Genomic DNA, 22733 nt, shown 5'->3' with positions numbered 1-22733 from the left:
AAGTACAGGAGAAAAGGAGAAAGAGAAAGGCTTGCAATCTACAACATTTTTCCCGTATTCTATATATGTATTACAAAATTCAAAAAATTATTTATAAATTTGAATGTGAACTCAATTATTATTATAAATTTATTTGAGGTTATTGTAGAATATTTGACAGTAAATTTAAGAGAAAATGACAATGTATAGCTGCTGTAAAAATAATAGCTGAAAAAATATATAAAATTTGTATAATTTATATATATATATATATATATATATAGTTTCTGACGCGGGATAAAAGTGATAATACCCCTTATTTTACTCCATATTAATTTAATTCGCTATATATAAACCATAAGCTTGAAAGGATGTCAGCGTTCAGCCCAATTACTTTTTTGCCCCTTCCCAGTTCTATAAAAGCACCTCAATTGATGAATTGCCGCCAATTTTTCCACTCTCTCTAGAAATTTCTCCCCGCTTCACTTTTCCCAGTGAAAATTTTGCTCCTGCATTTTACACTCTTTGCTACTTAACCTACGCAGTATATACGCTGCAAGCGGAGGCGTTGTTTGCACGCGATCGAGGTGCACACTCACGAATCACGATTACGTTTATCTATTCTCTATTTACATTTTCAAATGTATTACAATTATTATTCTACAGCAAATTTAATTTTCTTATATACGTAGCTTACCTTTTTTTTTTTTTTTGGGTCTTGATAATCGGATAGCATATTTGAACTTTAATTTGATGTGAGAAGATCATAACGAGCAGTCGCAGATAAGATCATCTATGCCTGAATTATCAGAAGAGGAAGAGTCTAATGTAAGTAATTCCAAGCTTGCTCGGATTTCAATAACCTATTTTTAATTTTATTTATTTTTAGTGAAAATTGTTTAGCTGAAAGTAGAATTTAAGGCATGTTTGCTGTTAGTTATCAATTGAAACGTAATTTATAACATTTTGAAGACAAATTTATGAGCAGAGTTTTGAATGCGTGTATGTGTGTGTGTTTTTGGAGTCCATAACCTATTTCTTTGTGAAAATTGTTTAAGAAAGCAGAATTGAAATGCATTTTTGCTCTTAGTTATCAGTTGAGGCGTAATTTGATAGGTTTTAAAGACAAATTTGTGATCCGAGTTATGAATTTGTGTTTGTGTTTGTGTGTGTGTGTTGTTGTTGTTGTTGTTGTTGTTGTTGTTGTGGATAAGGTACTAGGAGAAGCCAATTAAATTACTTGTCAACCAGCTGATTAGTATTTAGTAGATATAAAAATCTAGTTTACAAAGTAGACTTTTGATTTGTTTTAATATGTAAAACTTGTATGATATATGCTAATTTAATTTCCGAGCAATTTCAGCCCTTTGGATGCTCCAATTTTATGTTGATAAACAAAACAAAGCATTTAAATGCTGATTGGAACATAGCACAAAAATGATAAATTGCACTTGCATAGCATATTACAGTGAACATTAATACAGTATGGAAGTGGTAAGAGTGTAGCTTGTGGTATATGGATTAGGCGCATGTCAAGAATTTGAAACCTGCCTCAGATAAAAGCCTGATATTTAAGTGGAAGTAGGCCCATATTTCCACCGAGTTTCAAATCATGCGTTGGCTAGAGCTAGCCTACAAAATATCTCGGTTATCAAAAAAAAAAAAAAAAAGAGAACTCTCGTTTCAATTTATGTGACACTCTTTTCTTTTTAGCCTGTTCCAGAAAAAACGACACATTTCTATAAACAATTTAACTTTAAACTTTTCACTTTTTCCTTAACATCATTGATTTTATAGCCACAAAAATATCATGGCTGATTTAAGACCACAAGTTCCGTAGGTTTTCTTTCTTTCTTAAACTCCTTGTCCGGTCAAACAGGTTCACATAAAATGAAGTAGAGGGAGTAGCATATTTTAGTGAGAACTTTGTTATTTATTGATTTCAAATGATTTTCTTAATGGATATGAATTAATTTTTCCTCTACCACTCACATGGAGAGTTGAAACTCCTTGTGTTCTATATCCATTCAATTTCAAGACTTTGAATGTGTGTTAATGGTTTTTTGATGTTCAAAATAATCATGCCTTTTATTTTGGAGCAGAAGTAATTGTGTTTCTATACTCATAGGCAAAACGTGTTTTACCTCACTTTTTTGAAGCTTTACTATAGAAACTCCTCTAGACGTATATAACTTTTGCTGGTTGCGGCTTATAATGCAGGTTTATATGGCATGTGTTATGCATGGACACAGGTGAGCTCCTTGATATTGACGGCTTTATTAGAATGTCCATAGTTACTTTAGGACCTTCTTGAATGAATGGTTTAAGGGAGACAAAAAATGATACTAACGATATGTGCCATCTTCACATGTTATATATGTCTTGAAAAGCAGGATTCAATCTGACAATTTAAACAGTGTCATTGATATTTGATTACAATAAAGAGGGTAAAACAATTATAAAAGGAAAAGGAAAATCTTTGATCTTGAACTTGATTGTAGAAAAACAACGAAAGGCAAACTACCTGAAGGATGGAGAAATAAAAAAGAAATGCTAGCAAGAGCGAATGCTGAATTAATTAATTTTTTAAAAAATGCTGAATTAATTAGTAACTAACAGTTCTGTTCTTTAAGGATTGGAGTTTCCTATTATGATGCCAGTATACGCCAACTCCACGTACTGGAAATCTGGGAAGATGGGAGTCATGACTTTTCCTTGGTTGATATGGGTATGAACTCTTCGCTTTCCCTTGGTTGATTTGTTAGCAGCTAATTTATGTGCTCGTTGCATTTCTGTCTCTCTTTTCATGAAAGTTAAGTTAGTTAACATGATGTACTGAACTTGTTGCATTGATAAATTGCTTTCTGAACTGCTTTGACAAATTTCTTTAGTTTTACATTCTTGAGGAAGAAGTAGTTTAAAGCATCCATAAAACTCCTCTCAAGCAAGCTTAGCTTCTTCTTTTATGCATTCTGTATGATGTTCGCTGAAAGTGAGAGTCCTGTTCAGTTAAATATCAGGCTAAACCAGGAACAATCTATACAAGTACTAAAAGTGAGGAATCTTTCTTGGGTGCCTTACAGAGAAGTGGTATGTTCTCAGTTTATTATTGGCATGTTGATCGTTCTGCTTGTGGAAGCATTATCTACTCTGTGATGTGACACAGATAGTACAAGTGACGCTCCTTCTGTAAAGCTTGTTAAAAGTTCGCTATTCAGCCATGAGCAAGCATGGCACAGGTTTGACGAAGAATACTGCTATTACTTATATTTTCTTTATTTCCTATTCTATTTGTTTACTTGTCCAAGATGAATATAGTTCTGGCAAGGGAAGCCCTAGGTGCATCAAAAGCTGTAGTTATCTGTTAATGATATGGGATTAGGATGTCATTGTAAATGTATATTCCTAGTGACCATAACCACCAGATGACACAAACTATTTAAATGCTCCTTGCAGTTGTAATTAATGGATTAATCTGTTTCTCAGTGTTCTTTCTGAATAGTTTTACTACAGAGCTGTTTTTGGGTCACAGATTGATGTACCTTCAAGTCACTGGGATGGATGATGGTTTGAACATAAAAGAGAGAACTGCTTTTGTGAGTAAAACTTTTACTGCCTCGATTATGCATTTTTATATTCTCTGAAATCTGAATGCGTGTTTATTCTAGTTGACACAAGAACTGTTTTTACAGTAGGTGCTATTTTGTTGCTTTATGCCAAATATGGGGCTTTTTAGTTGTCAGCTTGGTTTAAGAACTTCCTGAGACTAAAAAATCTCCTCTACAATCATAGCAATTACAACAAAGAATAGTATTTAATAATATGCTCTAGGTGAATGGTCATGGGATGTAACTTCTCCACTCTATCTTTTAGCTAAGTGGGGACACGATTTGATCGAAACTTTCTTGGAAGGGGAGTGCTGAAGCTCATAGTAACTCATTATACTTTTGAAAAGAGGTGCATTGTAGCACATTCACAATGGTATTTCAGATCCATGTTTGACAAGAGTATCGGCAAAAGTATGATATTAACTTGAATGATTAAGAGCAAGAAAGAATGAGAAAACACAGTAATTTCTAGCTTATTTTATTTTTATTGACTGGATGTCTGATATTTGGAAATGCTTTCTCGGTAGTCATCACCCAAAATCTCCCCTGTGGAAGTATACATGCCCTGAAAAGAGAAGTAAAAAGAGAAGGCAGCTCCTGAAGGAAACAGGACTTACTTGAATATAAAGCAGGATGGTCATATGGGCTTTCTAGAGCCATGCCATCATTTGCATATTACAGCTTTCTTTTAAGTTTTATCTAGTTTGAAGGTTCTTTACCATAAAAAAATAACATTGAAGACAAACGAAGATACCTGAAAGAATGCTTACCGGGAAGCATCTTTATCTTCAGCACATGTTTGGGTTTCCTGCTATATGATTAAAAATGTGAGCAATCATCTCTTCTTTGACAGTACAGTTGTATTTGTTTGAGTGTCATCGATATGTGGATTAAAACGACATGGGTTCATTGAATGGTAAATTATGAAAATTCTGTTGACTATTGGGATTGCTAAATCACCTGTCAGGTCTAACATATTTCAATTTTTTCAAATTATTGATTTTACATTCATGTAAGAACCTGGTAAACAAATCTCGCAATTTCCTCATATGCACTCGTCAAGCTAGTATTACTAGACATACTTCCATTTACTTTTTGCTGAGCTGATAGAACTTCATAACATAATCTGTAGCTAGTGGCTCCATGTTGAGGGAATTATACCATTTTAAAATATTATGGTTGGAACTGTGTTGTGGACGAGGTTTTATGAAGAACAGTCGATATACTCAGTTTTAGTCCAGAACCCCATGCACTAATCTTGTCTTACTACATATTTTTATCTCCGTCAACTTCTGATGATTAAATACTTAGCAGCTCCAAAAATACTTGCATGCATGTACAGAGTGATTTTCTTTCTTATTTTTAACGCAATAAAACAATTTCTTGAAAAAGAAGAAGTTTATTTCTAGTATAATGTTGGAATATCATTTATACAAATGTTGAATGCAGTTAGAAGTTGCACTAAGCATTAACTAGAAGTAGTAACTTATATTGTGAACTGATATTTAGGAAAAAAGAATATCACGAAGCACAAAGTTAAATTTGATATTAACACTCGACTTCTTTCAGACTTTAGCCGACTTTAGCCCTGTGAGATAAACCTAAAGTTCTATTGGTTTTATCTTGGCAATTTTCTATGCCTATGACAAATAGACTTCACCAATATCCTTCATCTTAGAGTATTGCTATAGAAAATTCTTAGTTTCCAAGATCATCCCCAAATCATTGCTTTCAATTACAAAATCATCATGCCTTGGTGATTTCTTTTGTCTGTCCAAGCCTTGGTGGATAGAGTTACTTGGTACTTGTTGCTGGCGGGAGGTAGCAGGTATACAGTGGAATTAATCGAGGTGCGCGAAAGCTGGCCGGGACACCACGGTTATAAAAAAAAAGAGTACAAAATCATCAATATACAAGGTTAACATACATGCTTTGCTTAGGTAGCATTTGCTCTTCTTCTTCAACTGCAAATCACCGTTAGTTGTTCAATTTCATGGTTGGAAACTCAAGTTTTAGATCTACGGATTGTCAGGTTTGCAAGTGTTCAGGACATGTTTTTTGTAGTGAAATATCTTTTACTTTAGCTAGGTATAGATCTTTATCGAAAAAATTTAGCTAGGCCTAAAATATGCTAGCAAATAATGGATAATGGTTCAATTTCTTACTTTATTCCTGTTGTTTGGTTTCTTAGAAGGTCGTATTTCTGTAAATTAGTTTAAAATTTCGCTCTTTCTGAAGTAAACTATGAAACTAATAAGAGCTGTATCGTCTACAATTGCAGCTAAGTTCTATGATGGACGTCAGCAGCGATGTTCAAATTCGTGCAAGTGGGGGCCTTTTAGCTGTGCTGGAGAATGAGCGGATCATAGACACCCTTGAACTAAATGAAAGTGGGAGTGCATCAATTGCAATTGATTGCATCTGTGAAATTTCGCTGTATCCTCTAAGCTTGATTTTCCTGAAATGGATTAACCTTCTTTTATTCATTTCTCTCATTCATATTTCTATGTTTTGCATTGGGGATGAAATTTGTGCTATGATGTGTGCCTTGACTATCACATCAAGTGACAAATTTCTCAAAGTTGATTCAGCTGCTCATGAAGCATTACAAATATTCCAAATAGACAAGCATCCTAGCCATATGGGGATAGGCAGATCAAAAGAAGGGTCAGTTACAAACTACTACTCTATGTTTAATCAACCATGGAAGTTTTGACTAATCACCTTTTTAATGTAGGTTCTCTGTATTTGGGACGATGAATAAGGTTTGAGGAGGGTGGCTGGTTTTAAAAGCTGTGGCCTTTTGCTGTTGGTGGTTTTTAAGCAGCTACGAAAATATTGGGCTAATATTTGTTTCCTTTTTTCAGTGCGTAACTCCAATGGGTAGACGTCTCTTGAGGTTAGTTTTGTTTGAAATAGTTTGATGTGGTTTTTGCAAAGATTAAATGTACTTGATGCCTTCTGGTCTAATAGTTCATCTTTCATCAGGAGCTGGTTTCTGAGGCCTATATTGGATCTAGATAACCTGAATCGGCGTCTTGACACTGTATCCTTAAGTTTTTTGACAGATGGGCTTGACCATTATAGTTTCTGTCTTTCTGCAACTGAAAATGTTTTTTGCATCAAGTCAGGCACTGAATAAATGACGGTTATCCTTCTATGTGGGAGTGCTCTCAGAACTTGAAACGCCATAACCATGAAACATTATGACTTCTTATGCAACTGATTTATATTCATAACACACGTGAAAAGGAATTTTTCCTGTGACTTCTGAAGATATCGTTCTTCCTGTCTGCTGAAGAAATTGCAGTCTCTTTACGCGAAACACTGAAGTCTGTAAAAGATATTTCCTGCATACTCAAGGTTCCTATTTCCTGTGTTATGTTCTCTTCCATATACTTACTCGGTTATTCTTCAGTTTTGGTCATTTTGTTTTCTCTTGTAGTGTCGCCCAAGAAACAGTCACTTAAAATAGCTTTAAATGATGTAATTCGTAACCTGGATGAAACCATTCAGTGCCTTCTACAATTTGTTCAAAGTTTAAAACTATTTTCTTGGTCCAAATGTACAAAAAAGATCAAACTATACCAAAATCTATTACTCCCCCTGTCTCATTTTATGTGGTGGTGTTTAACTGGGCACGAAGTTTAAGAATGAAAGAAAGACCTTTGAAACTTGTGCTCGAAAAAAAGCCATAGAAACTTGTGTGGCACTATGGCTATAAATTATCTCATTTAGGGTAAAATGAGAAGTTTAAAGCTAAATTATTTTTAAATATAGAAATATACCATTCTTTTTGGGACAGACTAAAAAAGAAAGTTTGCCACATAAAATGTGACTGAGGGAGTACTTAACTTTTGGGTGCATAAAATTTCTATAAGATGCATTTTTTACATGGCTCATGTTGAATATAAAGCTGGTTGTCTGTTTGATACAAGTTCTACTCTCTCTTCATCAGTTTTGGTTCTCTTCTCTTCTTGTTTGTTATTTTTTCGCTGTTCCCTTGCTTCCACAGAAATTTAACTCTCCAAGTTCTATATCTACAAGTGCAGACTGGGCTGCTTTTCTGAAGGTAGATATGTACACTGCCTCTGTCACTTTACTGGCCCATTCAATCCTCAGATATCTGTACCTGAGGCATTTTGCTCTAGCTTATATTTTATCAAGATTGCTATTTTAAATATTTGAAGTTTATATTTACGTGCCATTTGAGCTGTTCAGAAACAAATTTCGATGTATGCTGGGTCATGGAAGTGCATTGTGTAGCCCTTTTTGGATGTTAACCTAAAAAAAGACTTCCATTTTTCTATTTTTGATTAGACATTATAAAGTATTGCATGTTTGTTACTCTTCATTAGTATGCTTTACCTGAATTTGACAATTACTTTCTAGCTAAGCATTTTGTCACCAGCTATTTTACATTTTCTACTTTACACAATTTCAATTAGTCTTTGACCTCAAGCTTGAAACTAGCACAAGAAATATGATAGGAGTGCCATTCGGTTTTCAGTTTACCCTTTAGCCGAAAAACTTTTTGTAAACTTTTTGCTGCTAAATCTAGATTATGCGTGCTTTATTAGTCTCATTTGTACTTTATCCAAATTTGACTATTCAATTTCATGCAGAGTGTTTGTGCTCTCCTGCATATCAGCAAAATATTCGAAGTAGGCATTTCTGGATCTCTGTACGAGGAATTGAAGAATTTGGACTTGGATATTATTGAGAGGGTATCAAATTAATATTTAAATTTCACCATGATTACATGTGTCACAATAGTTTCTCTAATTTACAACCATCCTTATCTACATACTCGGGCTCTCTTTTTGCAGGCTGATTTTCACATTTCAGTCGATCTAGCCTATGTCTGTGAATTGGTTAGTATTGTTATTAGTATAACATTAGTTCCACAGTGTAGGTCTCTCAGACATGGACTTGATTACATTGGAACCAATTTACGGTAGAAGTTTGAAAACTATGTACAAAATCTTTTGCTTTTGTCATCCGAAACCGTCAACACGATTCTTTCAAGGAATAGCCAAAAAGATAAACAACAATTGCTTTTCTTCTAGAAAATTTCCACAATAGTCCCGGTTTAGGCCTAATTGTCAATGTATTGTCCATTAGCCCAGCCTTTGGGGCCTCACTGTTTTGTCCCCTTGGGCTTTAACCCAAAAGACGCCTCGATAGTTGAATTATAAATTTGCTCTTTTATGGCCCATCATTTTTCCCTCTCATTTTGATGTGAGATTTGCCTAAGACAAGCTTCTTAGCAAACTCTTTTTTGAGTTCAACTGTTGGTGGTCAATGGGTTGTTACACTCAACCTCCCATTTGGGACTTAGCATTCCTTGTCGAGACTTGCCCTACCACCATACTGCGGAGGTATCAGTTCAGATACCACATTGTCACGGCTCAAGCCCAACTTTTAGAGTATTGTCTACTTTGACCCAGCCTTAAGGGCATTATGGTTTTGTCCTTTGGGTTTAAGGCCAGAAAAGCGTCTCTATAGTTGAATCTTGAACTCGCCCTTTTATAGCCCATAAATTTCCCCTCCCATTCTGACATGGGATTGCCTGAGACTACAAAATCCTTTTCTAGTGTAATCGCCAGCGGTTCGTGAACTGTTTACCCCCCCCCCCCTCCCCCCAGGGACTTAGCATTCGCACCGAGGTTTGCCCCGTACTAGGAGATGTTTTGGCTCTGATATCACCTGTCACAGCCTAATCCAACTATCATGTATTTATGGCCCAACCTTCGAGGCCTCACTATTTTTTCCCGGGCTTTAACCCAAAAAGCGTCTCGACAGCTAATTATTGATATAGCCTAATATTTCCCCTAACTTTTCCATCCCAGTCCAATATGGAATTTTCCTAAGGCAAAGTCATAAATCCCACTTCGAGTTCAACCACCAATGGTGCGCGTGTTATTACTATAGATCTACACGTGTATGAATCTACATACATATACACTTGATATTGCAACATGCCTCCTCAAGCTTAAAATGAGAAAATCAGCTTGAGGTTGCTTACTTTGAAGACAGAGAAAGTTGATGCCAAAATCTCACTGGATCAGTGCACACTCACCCAAAAAAAAGCGCTGCTTGAAATCTTTCCTTCAGAAAGTTGTTGTAATTGCACAACAGAAGAAAGTGCTTCTTGCACTACACATGAAAAGGAATCTATTTTAATCACTGAAAAGCGATATGCTGTTGCAAATCTCTAGAACATTATCAATGTAACTTGAATTGTAAGAACAATGCCAAGAAATTCAAGGTTTATTGAAGGGCACCTGTTGCATAAAAAGTAGTAGCGCCAATCGTCAAAGACATGGACAATGCTTGAATGATCCTAGAGATAGGAGTAGCGCTTGTGCGAGTTATCTGGAGATAAGGGCACTGCTTTTCTGAGAGCGCTTCGTTGGGCACCAAAACGAAGAACAAAGCAAGAAAACATTGGCTCGACGGGAAGCACACATTGGCTAGTACAACTCACCGATTGAGTTTCTACCAAGATTGTAAAGGTTTTGATACCATGTTAAGAAAATAGACCTTGAGCGTAACTCAACCTCAGAACCTAACTCATGAGGTGAGAATTGCTCACGGCCAAATAAGGATACAAACAACCCATCTCTTAACTAATGTGGAACACTTAACATTCTCCATTCGAGTTTGAGGGAGCATGTTAGAATATTAAGTGAATATGTATCTAGATTCATACATGTCTAGATTCATTGTACATAAAAGATGAAAATCTTATAAAATATTTTATATCAATCTGATTTGAGTACAATGAATCTAGATGTGTATGAATCTAGACATTCTAATAGGTACCTTGGCAGTTGGGTTTAGGCCGTTACAGGTGGTATTTGAGCCAGTATGTCACTAGCACGGTGTGGGGAAATTCTAAGCAATGTCGTTGAGGCCCTAAGGGGGTAAGTGTAACAGCCCATGGGCCGCTGGTGGTTAAACTTGAAAAGAAGTTCGCTGTGAAATTTTCCTTAGGTAAATTCCACATCAGAATGGGAGAGGAAAGTTAAGGATCATATAAGCGAGATCAAGAATTCAATTGTCGAGGCATCTTTTGGGCTAAGCCCAAAGGGCCCCGAAGGTTGGACTAAAGTAGACAATACCTTGGCAGTTGGTCTTCGGCAGTTACAACAACTTTAACCTCTGTAGTGTCCCCTGCCCAAGAATGCCTCTAGGTTCTGGTTTTAGGTAACTAGATCTGACTACACATGTATCCTGGAAACTTCTTCAATCAGCGACTGGAGCTTGAACTGTCAAGCCAAAATTGTCTGTTAACTTGTAAGACTTACTTTACTAGTAGGTGTATCACTGTCTAGGCATGTCCATATGCAGACCATTCACTCATAGTCCTCATTTCTGCCTTGACGATATGTCTGTTTTCTTGTGGGTATACTAGTAGCAGTACCCATTAGTATACCAGCAAGCATTTTTTTTCACAAATTGTGTGTGCCTGCAATGTGCAGGTAATTGGCGTGACTGATGTTGATAGAAGTAAAGAGAAGGGTTATGAGACAATAGTAAAAGAAGGTTTTTGTGATGAGGTAGGACATACATCTTGCAGTAACTTGTGGGTTTATTATCTTCCCTGCATTGGTTTTGGCATCTTCTTTCTTTATGGTTTTATGAGTGTAATCTTGTTTGTCTAGTTGGATGAGCTGAGGCAGATATATGAGGGATTGCCAGAATTTCTGGGGGAGGTTTTCTGACTTCTGATTTTTCTCGATGAAACCACTTACAATTGAAGTTAAGCCTGCAGGCTATTGAATTTGATATTAGCAGTACTTTGCAGGTTTCGGCCTTGGAACTTGCACGACTTCCTCACATGTGTAGAGACAAGGAGATCCCTTCTATCATTTACATACATCAGATAGGTCTGTTCACCCTTTCATGTTGTCATGATTATAATAGCTTTGGAGCTATTACCTTATCAAAAAGAAAAAAAAAAGAAGCTTTGGAGCTACATAGGTGTTCAGCTTTTATACTGATAACTGCTGATGCCCATTTGGATCCTGGGAATGCTTCCTTTTTCAGATAGTAGTCTTGTATGTCAGGGTTGGATCTAACTTTTGAATCCCTTTTCTTTTTATTGGAACTTGTCCTTTCCTTGAAAATTTCTCCAGCTATTTACTTTAATTGAGGCAGTTTAATATAACACAAAATATACTTTGTTGTTTTGAGCTTTTAACAGGAAAATAGGCACTCAATGTACAAAAGCAAAGTCTATTTCTTTTCTCAACCATACTTAAAGTAATCAGAATAAAAGTGAAAGATGGATCTCAAAGTTGATTACCTATGAATGTGTGTAAAGGTAGATGACATTTTAAGGTAGCATCAGGATAAGCCAGATGTTTAATGTAACAACGTAGTAACAGGGTCTTCTTGCTGACTGTTGACTAGGGATGTATTCATTCTGTACCCAATGATCTTTAATACTTGGCCGTCTTGGCTGTATCTGAAAGAAGTTTCTTGACCTGATAACTTTTGCATTCTTAATGACCGGATATGGACTAGAATATTAATCGTTCTAACTGCAAATCATTTAAAAAAATTCCCCCTTCCATCTCCCTGTAAAAAGTTCATGTAGTTCTACCTGGTTGAATTCATCCCTTCATTTGTATCTTCTACAAAAGCAACACTGATTAAATGCATATTTCTGGTCTGCCAATTATGACACCCATATAAAATGCCAAAATCTAATGAAACATAGCAACCTACTAAAGGTCCAGAAGCGAGATGAAGAAGTAGAAAACTACCTGAAAGTAAAATGTTCTGCATTATTCTCCAGTTCTGAGAGATGTTCTGCATCTTGTCTCACAGCAGGCACCTATTAGACTCGCACACAGATTAACATTGCACCTGTCAGTTTCAGAGAGTTTCTGTATGCTATCTTCTTTCTCATACCTATTAAGCCTAGGATAAAACTGTGCATCTTTAGTCGTAATCAATATCTGTATTTTCCCTCTTACAGGTTACTTAATGTGCATTTTCAATGAAAAACTCGATGAAGAAATGCTAGAGAAGCTTCAGGACTATGAGTTTGCTGTATGTCATCATCTGACTTATAAAACGGTGTATGGAATCACTAAACGTCTTCTGATCTACATTAGTAATGGATTTCAAATGCCTAGTTTGCTGATGAGGAGGGAGAAAATGGGAGGTTCTTTTATCATACTGCAAAGACAAGAGAATTGGATAACCTTCTCGGAGATATATATCATAAAATCCTTGGTATGTATTCTTTGATTCTTGTCCGTAGCTTTCACAATTATAATTCTCGAAGAATTTCTTAAAAAAAAAAAGGTTCATTCAAACAAGATTGAATAGTAACAGCAAACAAGTTTGAGTGCAGCCTGCAATCACTGTGTGTGATAGGCGAAACCTTGAAACTTTTTCACTACCAAGCACCAATTTTTTCGTGGCATGAATATTTTGATTCAGTTTCTATACAGTTTCTTTTTACTCTTTTGAACTTTTCCAAAGATATGGAGAGAGCTATTATGAGGGACCTAGTGTCACATATTCTTCAGCTCTCAGTGCATGTGAACAAGGCTGTGAATTTTGCAGCTGAGCTTGACTGGTGAGCATTTCCATACAAATTCTTGCTTCTTATCTTCTATTTTCCGTTTTTATTGGTTTCCTGATTTATTTTATTTGCTTCCAATGTAGTATTTTAGCGTTAGCCTTGGTTGCACGTCAGAACAACTATGTAAGGCCAAATTTGACTAAAGAAGACGTGATTGATATAAGGAATGGAAGGTAAGAAACAGGCATATAATCTAGAGCATCTTTTTTATGCTAATGCAATTAGCTTTACCATTACGGCATCTGTTATGGGATGCCCTTTTTATATAATTCTTTTTCCAGACATGTTTTGCAGGAGATAACAGTAGGCACATTTATTCCCAACGACACAAAAGTTTCTCATGAAGGTACAGAGGAATGTCCATATAGAAGCCATTTTAAGCTCATCTTGCCAAGCATTATATGTCCTGTGGCTGATCATTATGTATTTTCTAGGAAGAATTAATATCATCACAGGCCCTAATTATTCAGGCAAAAGCATCTATATCAAGCAGGTAGAACTCTCTTTCTCTCACCACATACAATGTCAATTTGGTGCTTTGGCATGTAAATGTGCACCTAAGACTGCCTAAGAACCTGTCAGTTTCTGTTGTAATCAATTACTACAGATTACAGATCTTTCTTCAATATGCTATTTTTCACCATCTTTCTCCTCCCATTAGTTTGGTTTTAGACATCCATTCTCAGAATTTATTTGCACAGGTTTGGATTTTCTTATTTGGGGCAAAACGTTGTTAATAACGTATACAGATGAAATATTCATTAGCTAAAAACTGGGCCTGTCAAAAACTCCTTACGTCCAATGACACATTCTTCAACATATGTTCTGCTATGTCATTCTGACGTATTATTTGTGCTAGGGGGAGACAGAAGGTATGCACACTGAGACATGTGAAACAATATAGACGTCTTTCGTCCTTCCCTTTTGGCTTAATTTGGTAAAAATGAAAGAGACACGAGTTTCTCAATTTGACATACTCTAGTTGCCCAGTTAATCCAGCAATGGCTTGTTTAGCAACAGAAATACGTCTTTTTACTCAAACAACAACAACAACAAACCCAATGTAATCCCACTAGTGGGTTCTGGGGAGAGTAGAGTGTACGCATACCTTACGCCTACCTTAAGAAGGTAGAGAGGCCGTTTCCGAAGACCCTCGGCTCTTTTTACTCCTCAAAATGTTTGCAAATATTAGAAAAATATTTTTTAGGGTGAAAATTTTGCTTGGTTGATCTAGACATCAGGCATTGTTAACAAATAAGTTTAAATTTTTCTTCTTCTTCCCTACCCTATAGCAGTAAAATTTTCTCCCCAACCACTGCATACAACTCTAGTTGTAAGATCTTGAGCAAATGAGTACAGACATTGATAGCCTCTCCAAGGCTGGCTTGTAATAAACCATGTATAGTCCTCTAAAGTTTTCATCAGATAAAGATCTCCAACTCCCTTTGCCGTCCAGCACACATACGGTATACCTGGACCTTTCCACCCAATTTACAGACAGCTCCTGCTATGACTTCCCTCAGGCCCTACCACACTTTGTTTCCATGCATTTTTGTCCCTCACACCAATGCCTCTCCAGTCATTAAAGTGAGAAAATTTTGACTTTTTGGTAAACACAACAAACAGCACAACTACGCCTAATTCCAAGCTAGTCGGGATCGGTTATATGAATCCTGCTAATCATGTCTTCCATTTACCCGTATCAATCCATTCATGAAAGTCATAACCATCCGAAGTGCAAGAGTTATTGCAATTCCCACCTGCAGCCCTGATGTACTGGTTAGTGGTTATAATCAATTTCACAACCCAAAAGTTTATATCCAAGTTTTCAGGTAGTGTACTCAAAGCTCTATTAACCGTGGTTCTCTGACCTGATACGAGGTGTTATACTTTGTAGCTTTGTATAAAATCCCCTTAAACATATTCTTTTTGACTTGATGGAAATGGCCACGGATATGTGTTCCCTCATCAGTGGTGAACTTATCCTTCTTTTTATATAAGGAATACAATATCCTTGTGTTTAAAATTATTCTCATACTTCAACCTCATAATGAAGTAAACACCAATGGAACAACTCATCTGTTTTCGGTGTTCATCAATTTGGTTCATCAAAAAAGAAATATATATGTTTGTGGTTCCATATTTGCTCCAGTTAATCACTCCGTTTAATAATTCTTTTAGGTTGCGTTGATAGTTTTCCTTTCCCACATTGGAAGTTTTGTACCAGCAGATGCTGCCACAGTGGGTTTAACTGACAGGTTTTCTGCACTTCTTCTGTAGTTTTTAGTTAATTTTTCTTAAGCAGCACTATTTTCATCTGTAAAAATTGAATATTCAACTGCATTATTCAACACGATAGCATATTTTCCAAGGAATGTCAACTTTGCGTAGGTTGTATTTTAGGTCATTTGCTTGATATGTCAAAGAGTGATAATGCCACTTGACAAACAGGATATTTTGTGCCATGGGAAGTAAGTTTATGACTGCTGAACAATCAACATTTATGATTGACCTGCACCAAGTGGGAATGATGTTAAGGTATGCTTAACTAAAACCTAATAAAGACCAGCAAATTGCAATATACCTATGCTTTGAGAAATTTTGCGTACTGAAGGACTCCAATATATTCATCTGAGCATAAAGCCAATATCATTGATCAGTAATTCTGAAATTCAAAATGCTGATCATGTATTTATGTTTATTGTCAACGTAAGTTTTCTGATAGTGTGGTATCATACAAGTATATACAGGGACAGACACACACATACGTGATATATACAAGTACACACTAGATGAATCATATGCATGTAATTTCATGTGAAAATCGTTGCAGGCATGCAAGTCCTCGGTCCTTATGTTTGCTGGATGAGTTTGGTAAAGGCACCCTTACAGAAGGTTGGTCTTCCAAATATCTGGCATTTCTGACCCTGATTCAAAATTTTCATTTTAAGTTGGACTTTGATATGAAAAATTAGAAAATCTTCCGAAACATGCTACTACTAAAATACCAATTGGAATGATAATGCTGGGCCATGTTAATCTATAGCAGCTTTATACTGATTTTCATAGGCACTTAAATATCAATTACCTAGTGATCTAATTTGCCCGTTCTCAAGTGTTAGGGTATGAAGACATGACGCTCTGTTGTCTCTTGTAAAAGGATTGAACAACCAAGTAAAGTAGTAAAATTTACTGTTAACGCAAAGGTAGTTCCACTGTTGTTGGTTGTCTCATAATACATTTTATTGTCCTTTCAGATGGTATCGGTCTCCTTGGTGGAACCATAAATCACTTTGTGTCATGCTATGACCCTCCAAAGGTCTGGTTTTACTGCCTCCTAATATTTGTTTAGATACCACGTGGAAGAGAGTTTTGGGACAAGTATAATTGGTTTTCCTAATGCTCATAAGAACTGTGATGGTAATGGCTAAGCATTTTGATAGCGAATTTAGGTAGTCAAATAATATGAGAATTGTATTGATAGAAATGAATGAATCACAGGCTGTTTTTGTTTTTTACTTTCTTCTGGAAACAGTATGGTTTGCTTGTTCACTTATATGTCCCTTTTCTGATTAGTTTGGCCCCTCCTCATCCTGTCTTTTGGTCTCAAATAGTACAGTTTCCCTCTGATCTTGACGAGCAGCTATGTCTCTGCTTCCTTTAACTGCACTATATCTCTTCTTCTGGGAAAACCACGTCAGCGTTGTTCGACAATTATCTGAAATTACAAGGGAATTTGTTATTTAATGATTGCTTGGAACCAAATGCTCAATTCTTGAGAAGCAACAAAATATATTGTGCCAATCCGCTGCCCCTTGATGCTGTGCTATTTTAGTTGTCAAATTTGACTTGATCCTCAAGTGGAGTACATCTTTCTTTCCTTCCTCTTGCACTCCAAAATTGCTTTTTCTAGATTAAGCTAACCTATATGTCTGTATCCAAAGTTACATCAACCAAACTGGATGTTGAATATCCCACATCGATTGGGGATGCGAGTATTGGACTCCTTATATGGTCTAGGGCAATCCTCAACTTGCTAGCTTTTGGAGTTGAGTTAGGCCCAAAGTCGATTTCTTTATCATGGTATCAGAGCCAAGCACATCCTAATTCATTTACCGATGTTGGGCCCCATCTTATATTGTCCATGCTCCGGATGTCCATTCCTGGGTGTGTGAGGGGGCGTTGAGTCACACATTGGCCATTAAGGGATGGGAAGGCCTCTTTATATTGTCTTGGGCAATCCTCATCTCATGAGCTAGCTTTTGGGGTTAAGTTAGGCCAAAGGTCCATTTCTTTATCACGGTATAAGAGTAAGACTCATCCCAATTCTCGTTTCCCGATGTTGGGCCCCAATAATAAATTGCCCACGCTCCAGACTCCAGCCCTGGGCGTTGCGGGGGGGGGGGGGTTGAAGAGTTCCACATGACGAACTTTTTGATTGTAGTATAGACCAACAGCCATCAGCTCTCACCTTGTTGGTAAGATAAGAGCTTCAAGCTCGATTTCTGGTTGCCACTTCACATACTTTGCTACAGGCCTAGTGATAAGTTTGGACATCAAAATGTTCTTGTAAATACGGTTGACTAACTTTGTTTGGTAACCTAGTTTCTTGCTGAAAGTTGCACCTCACTACTCACTTGTGTGCTATTGTGTTAATGGGAAGTTTCGTAGTCATAACTGTCTGTTTTGCAGGTCCTGGTCTGTACTCACTTGACAGAGATATTTGATAATAGTTGTTTATTGGAGGTAGTACGTAATGATTTTGCCTGATGTTTCTTATTTGAAGTCATTTAAACGCTTTCTGTGTTGTCCAAACCAAGAATTCATATTTGGATAAATTTCAGTCAGACAGAATCAAGTGTTACACGATGAGCGTGCTAAGCCCGGATAAAGATTGTGCAGATGTTGAAGACATCGTATTTCTCTATAGGTATGCTCATGCTGCAGTTCTTATCTGATTTCCAAGTTTAAATCAGTTATTGCAGGCCGATGCACCTTAACCTTGTTTCACATTTGATTTGATCCTACAGTCTAAGGAACAAATTACTATGTGACTATGTTTTTTTTAAAATTTGTATTAATTCTTTTTCAATTCCACAATTAGTAATCAGTAACATTTTCATCGAATTTCTTCATACGTATCTCTTATTTCAAAAAATAAACTAGTCAGTGACAGATAGTAGGTTGATATGATCAAGTCATCCCTTGTAAACTGAATATTATTGATTAATTTGGGTCCATGGGAACATCAATTAACTGTGTCTTTCATTTCTTGTTTCATCTTTTCTGTTTTTAATTTTGAAGAAAAGAAAAGTATGCTTACTTTGCAATGAGATTTGTGTAGATCTATTCGTCAGATCTTGCACCTTGTTCTCCTGTGATACCATTGAGTAACATTAGGATTAGTAACAGAACCTCGTGAGCAGTATAAGTTCAGTATCACTCAGGGACTCTATCTCCCGAGCTGTATTCGTAAAGAAACTAAAAATGAGGTCATTTATGAAGTTTAGTCCTGTAATCTATTATCGTGCAAAAAAGAGAAGCATACATGCCAATCCTTTCCCTTTTACAGACTCCACGGTTTGCACTATTCCTAAACTACCTTTATATTTCCGTCTAGTTATGTCTTTGGGAGCAAAAGTTTTGTTTCATACCTTGATCACTGGAAAAGATAAATTAGCTGCTTATTCTCTCATCAGCAACCTGCATCCGGTCAGATGATCCTATGGCAAGGCCTTTGTCTGTTGCAGACCTGTCTCCTCTATGTAGTTCTCAATGGTTGTTCTTAGACGTATTCGTTCTATTTGAAATCGTCATTCCAACAACAACAACAACAACAATAACAAACCCAGTGTAATCCCACAAGTGGGGTCTCAGAGAGGCTATTTTCGAAAGACCCTCGGCTTAGGAAAGATAAAAGGAAGGGCAGCAGCAATCACACCAATTCTAAAACCGAAGAAAAAAATACAAAGATACAAAACTAAAAATCAGAAGGCCGAAACGAAAGCAACGACAAGTAATCACATAAATCAAGAAATACGAAAATGCATAACTAACGCTAACTCATGTACTAAAGCTATTGTTACAGACAAGGACAACGCTAGGCGACTTATTCTAACCCTTTACCTTTATTTTCAACCTCCACACCTTCCTATCCCTGGTCATGTCCTCAGTGAGCTGGAGCAACGCCATATCTTGCCTAATCAGCTCTCCCCATTACTTCTTCGGCCTACCTTTACCTCTCCTTAGGCCCTCCAGGGCCAACCTCTCACACCTCCTCCGTCTATTCTTTTTGGAGTTCTCATTGTTATCACCCCGTTATACTTATATAATGCCCTAGTCCTTCGTTTCTATTCCCAAGTCTACAAGCAAAGCTTTTTCTCATTGAGGCTAGTGAAAAGTTATGATTTATGAATTTCTATTGTACACTATAATGGTATAAATATACGTTTTGTTGTCAATCATTGTGAAAGTTGGCCCAAATCATATTATCGGTTTAAGAGTACACTAATTTTGAACTTGACTATGGTAATACAATTTCTGCCAAGGATAAGATTGCTTCCATCCGTTTCTTTTGTCTATACTAGCTTTTCCATTAGTTGGATTTCAAGAATGTACTTCTTCACGGAGGTCTAGAAACAAAATGTATATGGAGCAACAACCAAGTTTGTTGTTTAGGAAGAATTTGGTGGTCTTGTATCCGTAATTGACCTCAATATGGTTAGAAGCAGTACACTCGAGCATAGTTTGACAAGTTTAGCACAATTATTCAGGAGTTTTGGCATGACTTGCAGTGAAATAATCATTTTGTGTTCTATGGGCATTCGACTCTACATCCATACATTATTTGGTGTTTTATGTTGATATTGTAGTATATACATGTATTGACCAAGAGTGGGTTACTAATTTGACATAATATCTTTCTTGACATTTTCAGAGCAAGGACCAAATGAGTCGTAATATTTCCTAGGCATTAAGTTAGCTCTATCTAAATCAGTGATTGTCAATCACAACATAAGTATATCCTCGGCATCCATCTTAGCATTCGCATCTCTGTGATACTCATCTTGTGAATGCGTTGGATTTTAGTGGTCCAACATTCTACTCCTATATAACATTGCTGGTCTTATAATTGTCCTATAGGTATCCTTCTATAACTTAACATTCCAGTAGAACTTTTTCTTCTCAACAAAATCCGATTTGAAGGGCAGAGGCCTTTGGTTTTCCCTCCAGTAAAGAATTGGGACCTCACACTCACTAGCCAATATGCTTCTCTCATACCTCTCTTTGTTCATCGTTTGATATTCTGGTATCCTAGGCGTAAAGGTTCGCAAACTAGCTAAATATGTAGTAAGTTTGGTGTATACAACTTGTATGTGCCCACTACCCCTCTGATGGATAAACTGCTGTCATAGTCAAAATTTCAGTGTTCCTATTTTACTTTCAACTTAAGTGAACCTTCTGATTTAAGGTTCCCCGCATTGGCTAATTTGCCATGGAATATTTTATTATTCATTTTCGTACATTAAAGGCTACACATATCACTTTATAAGCATTTAACTTTTACTGCATATTAGATTTAAATTTTTGTGGTTGTTATTTCGTCGGGAATGGTGATATCACCTACTCTTGTATGCTTGGCAGGTTGGTCCCAGGACGTGCCTTCCTTAGCTATGGTAAGTGCAAGTTTCTTTCCTCGAAGGAACATGCATACCAGTAAATTTCTAATGGTTTGTTTTTTTCTGCAGGGTTGCACTGTGCCCAGCTAGCTGGTATGTTAAATTACTGCTTGAAAAAATATTTCCTTATCCTTTGGTTATCAAAAAAAAAAAAAAAGAATTATCCTTTAAGGGCAGTAAATATGCTCTGGCCTAAGAGCACCATATATTTGTAGCATTTTTAAATGAGTAGACATTTTTAATAGTAGCTTATTTTTATCTTTTCTTTGCATTTGGTTAGGAAAGAAGGCTGTAAGTTGTTTGGTTCAAATTATATGTAGGATGTGATATAAAAGCTTGGCCCTTCTCTTGCATCTTTGATTTTTGATTATCTCTCTCATACTAGCAATCAGTGGTATGTAGATATTCCTTAAGAAAGAAAATGGAAAATAAGTTAAGAGAGCCATATCATAATCAGATTTCTGGTAAAAGTCCGATAGTGGAATTAAACTGCATCTGCAGTCATTAAGTGCTTCGCTGCTGTATATGTATTGCTATCCCGTTGTATCATCTTCGGCGTCTTGGAGAGTATCTGTGTAGCGTGTACCGTTTATGACCAAAAAGTTTCATTTGACAATTCAAGTGTTCTTGTTCCTGTAGGATTACATCACGAAGTTCTAAAGCGAGCAGCATTAATATTGGATACTCTCAAGAATGACAACCAAATTGAGAGACTTAGCAGGGATAATGTAATAGCTCGTGATCAGCAGTACAAGGTGTAGTATCATTTTAAACAGTGTCTCAGAGTTATGAAAAGAAAAGTTATTGTATCAGTATCAACAATTTCAAACCTTCAATTGCAAAATGAATGCAGGATGCAGTGGAGAAGTTCCTAGCGTTTGATGCTCGGAAAGGTGATCTGCTCCAGTTCTTTGAAGAGATCTTTCCTACCCAATCCTAAAAGAAATCATATTCCTTTGAATTTGTCTTTCATATTCAGTTCTAACTCGGTTATATTTGATCAATGATGCAAAAATGTATCCATGAATCTTTTTGCGGGACTCATAATGTAAGGCAAAGTTGGTATCTTCTCTCAAGTCGCTTTGAGCTATGTAGGGCAAATAATTTGGTTATTTTGATAAAAGATACTCTAATGTCGTCAACTTGGCTCTAGTTTACCTATAGTATAAGTTGTGTAATATAATCCTTATTCAAATGTCCACTTGCGAACTCTTGAAAGATGATTCAAATTGGGTAGGTTGGGGAATGCATTAACATGACGATGAACGTGTTTTAAGTTTTAACTATTTCGAGGGATGGCAATGGGAATAAGTTTATGATGAAACGTCTTTTATTTTCTAGGCTACCATAGTGGTTAGATTGTTTTATATAAGAATTAGACTAGAGTTTCGAATTTTTGACAAGATATTTTTTTTTAAGAGAAAATAACAATATATGGCCACTCAAAGATTTTATTAGCCTATGTCTTCCTCATTGAACCACCGTCTGACCCAATTTATTCACAAGTTATAGCTACTGTCCGTTTCTAGTGCCTTTTTCTTCCCAAGACCATTTTTATTTCCATTCTCTTTCTTTTTCTTTCATTTTATGCAATGCACGGTTTTTCTTCCCAAGACCATTTTCATTCCCATCCTCTATCATTTTATCAAATTAAACCAGATAATTTTCTCACCCTTTTTCCCACCTCTTTTTTTCTCGGTGTCTTCTTTGTCTTTATTTTTCTTTCTTTGGCTATTTTTCCTTTTTCTTCATTTTTTCTTCCTTTCTCTATCTTTCATTTCAGATCTATATTTCTTTCTCTTTACTTTTTACTTCACACTGAAAAAGCTTACCTAAAAAATTCACAAAATTTCAACTCAA

The 22733-nt window shown here is 36.3% G+C and overlaps 1 protein-coding gene and 1 long non-coding RNA gene across 11 annotated transcripts in view; one reads left to right on the top strand and one right to left on the bottom strand.

Moving 5' to 3' along the window:
• The window catches only part of LOC117274781 (uncharacterized), a 182628-nt gene extending 162409 nt beyond the window's left edge, over positions 1-20219 (bottom strand). Inside the window, exon 1 of the long non-coding RNA XR_011410261.1 lies at positions 19206-20219. This is a non-coding gene — a long non-coding RNA (uncharacterized lncRNA). The remainder of the gene's footprint in view (positions 1-19205) is intronic.
• LOC104102678 (DNA mismatch repair protein MSH5) lies at positions 352-22015 on the top strand. 10 transcript variants are annotated; one of them, XM_009610458.4, is made up of 35 exons: positions 352-566; positions 713-807; positions 2200-2231; positions 2613-2707; positions 2989-3069; positions 3146-3218; positions 3512-3575; positions 5869-6023; positions 6153-6254; positions 6325-6352; positions 6455-6486; positions 6576-6633; positions 6864-6950; positions 7603-7659; positions 8213-8314; positions 8417-8461; positions 11075-11152; positions 11258-11308; positions 11401-11482; positions 12580-12653; positions 12740-12839; positions 13092-13188; positions 13278-13367; positions 13476-13540; positions 13629-13687; positions 15376-15452; positions 15646-15732; positions 16028-16089; positions 16452-16513; positions 17887-17940; positions 18039-18124; positions 20839-20870; positions 20943-20966; positions 21513-21628; positions 21727-22015. In XM_009610458.4, exons 2-35 carry the CDS (start codon positions 775-777, stop codon positions 21811-21813), a joined length of 2427 nt encoding a protein of 808 aa, XP_009608753.1. In that variant the 5' UTR covers positions 352-566; positions 713-774; the 3' UTR covers positions 21814-22015. The 10 variants fall into 10 exon arrangements, 7 of the variants coding, with proteins under 7 accessions (XP_009608753.1, XP_009608749.1, XP_009608751.1 ...); XM_009610454.4 differs by having other exon boundaries at positions 12580-12839; positions 13061-13188; XM_009610456.4 differs by lacking the exon at positions 11258-11308 and having other exon boundaries at positions 12580-12839; positions 13061-13188.
• Positions 22016-22733: the final 718 nt, after the last annotated feature.

This window comes from Nicotiana tomentosiformis, chromosome 8 (genome assembly GCF_000390325.3).
Source record: "Nicotiana tomentosiformis chromosome 8, ASM39032v3, whole genome shotgun sequence".
Classification (NCBI taxonomy): Eukaryota; Viridiplantae; Streptophyta; class Magnoliopsida; order Solanales; family Solanaceae; genus Nicotiana; species Nicotiana tomentosiformis.
Note: the sequence above shows the minus strand (reverse complement) of the source record. Positions and strands in the feature narration are given on the sequence as shown.

Bases quoted from the DNA above. Each gene is read 5' to 3' on its own strand.
- LOC104102678 (XM_009610454.4), top strand. From the start codon at position 775: ATGCCTGAATTATCAGAAGAGGAAGAGTCTAAT. The intron at 6,255-6,324 runs GTCAGTTACAAA...TTTTTAATGTAG, and splicing joins ATAGGCAGATCAAAAGAAGG to GTTCTCTGTATTTGGGACGA. The intron at 17,941-18,038 runs GTAGTACGTAAT...GATAAATTTCAG, and splicing joins ATAATAGTTGTTTATTGGAG to TCAGACAGAATCAAGTGTTA.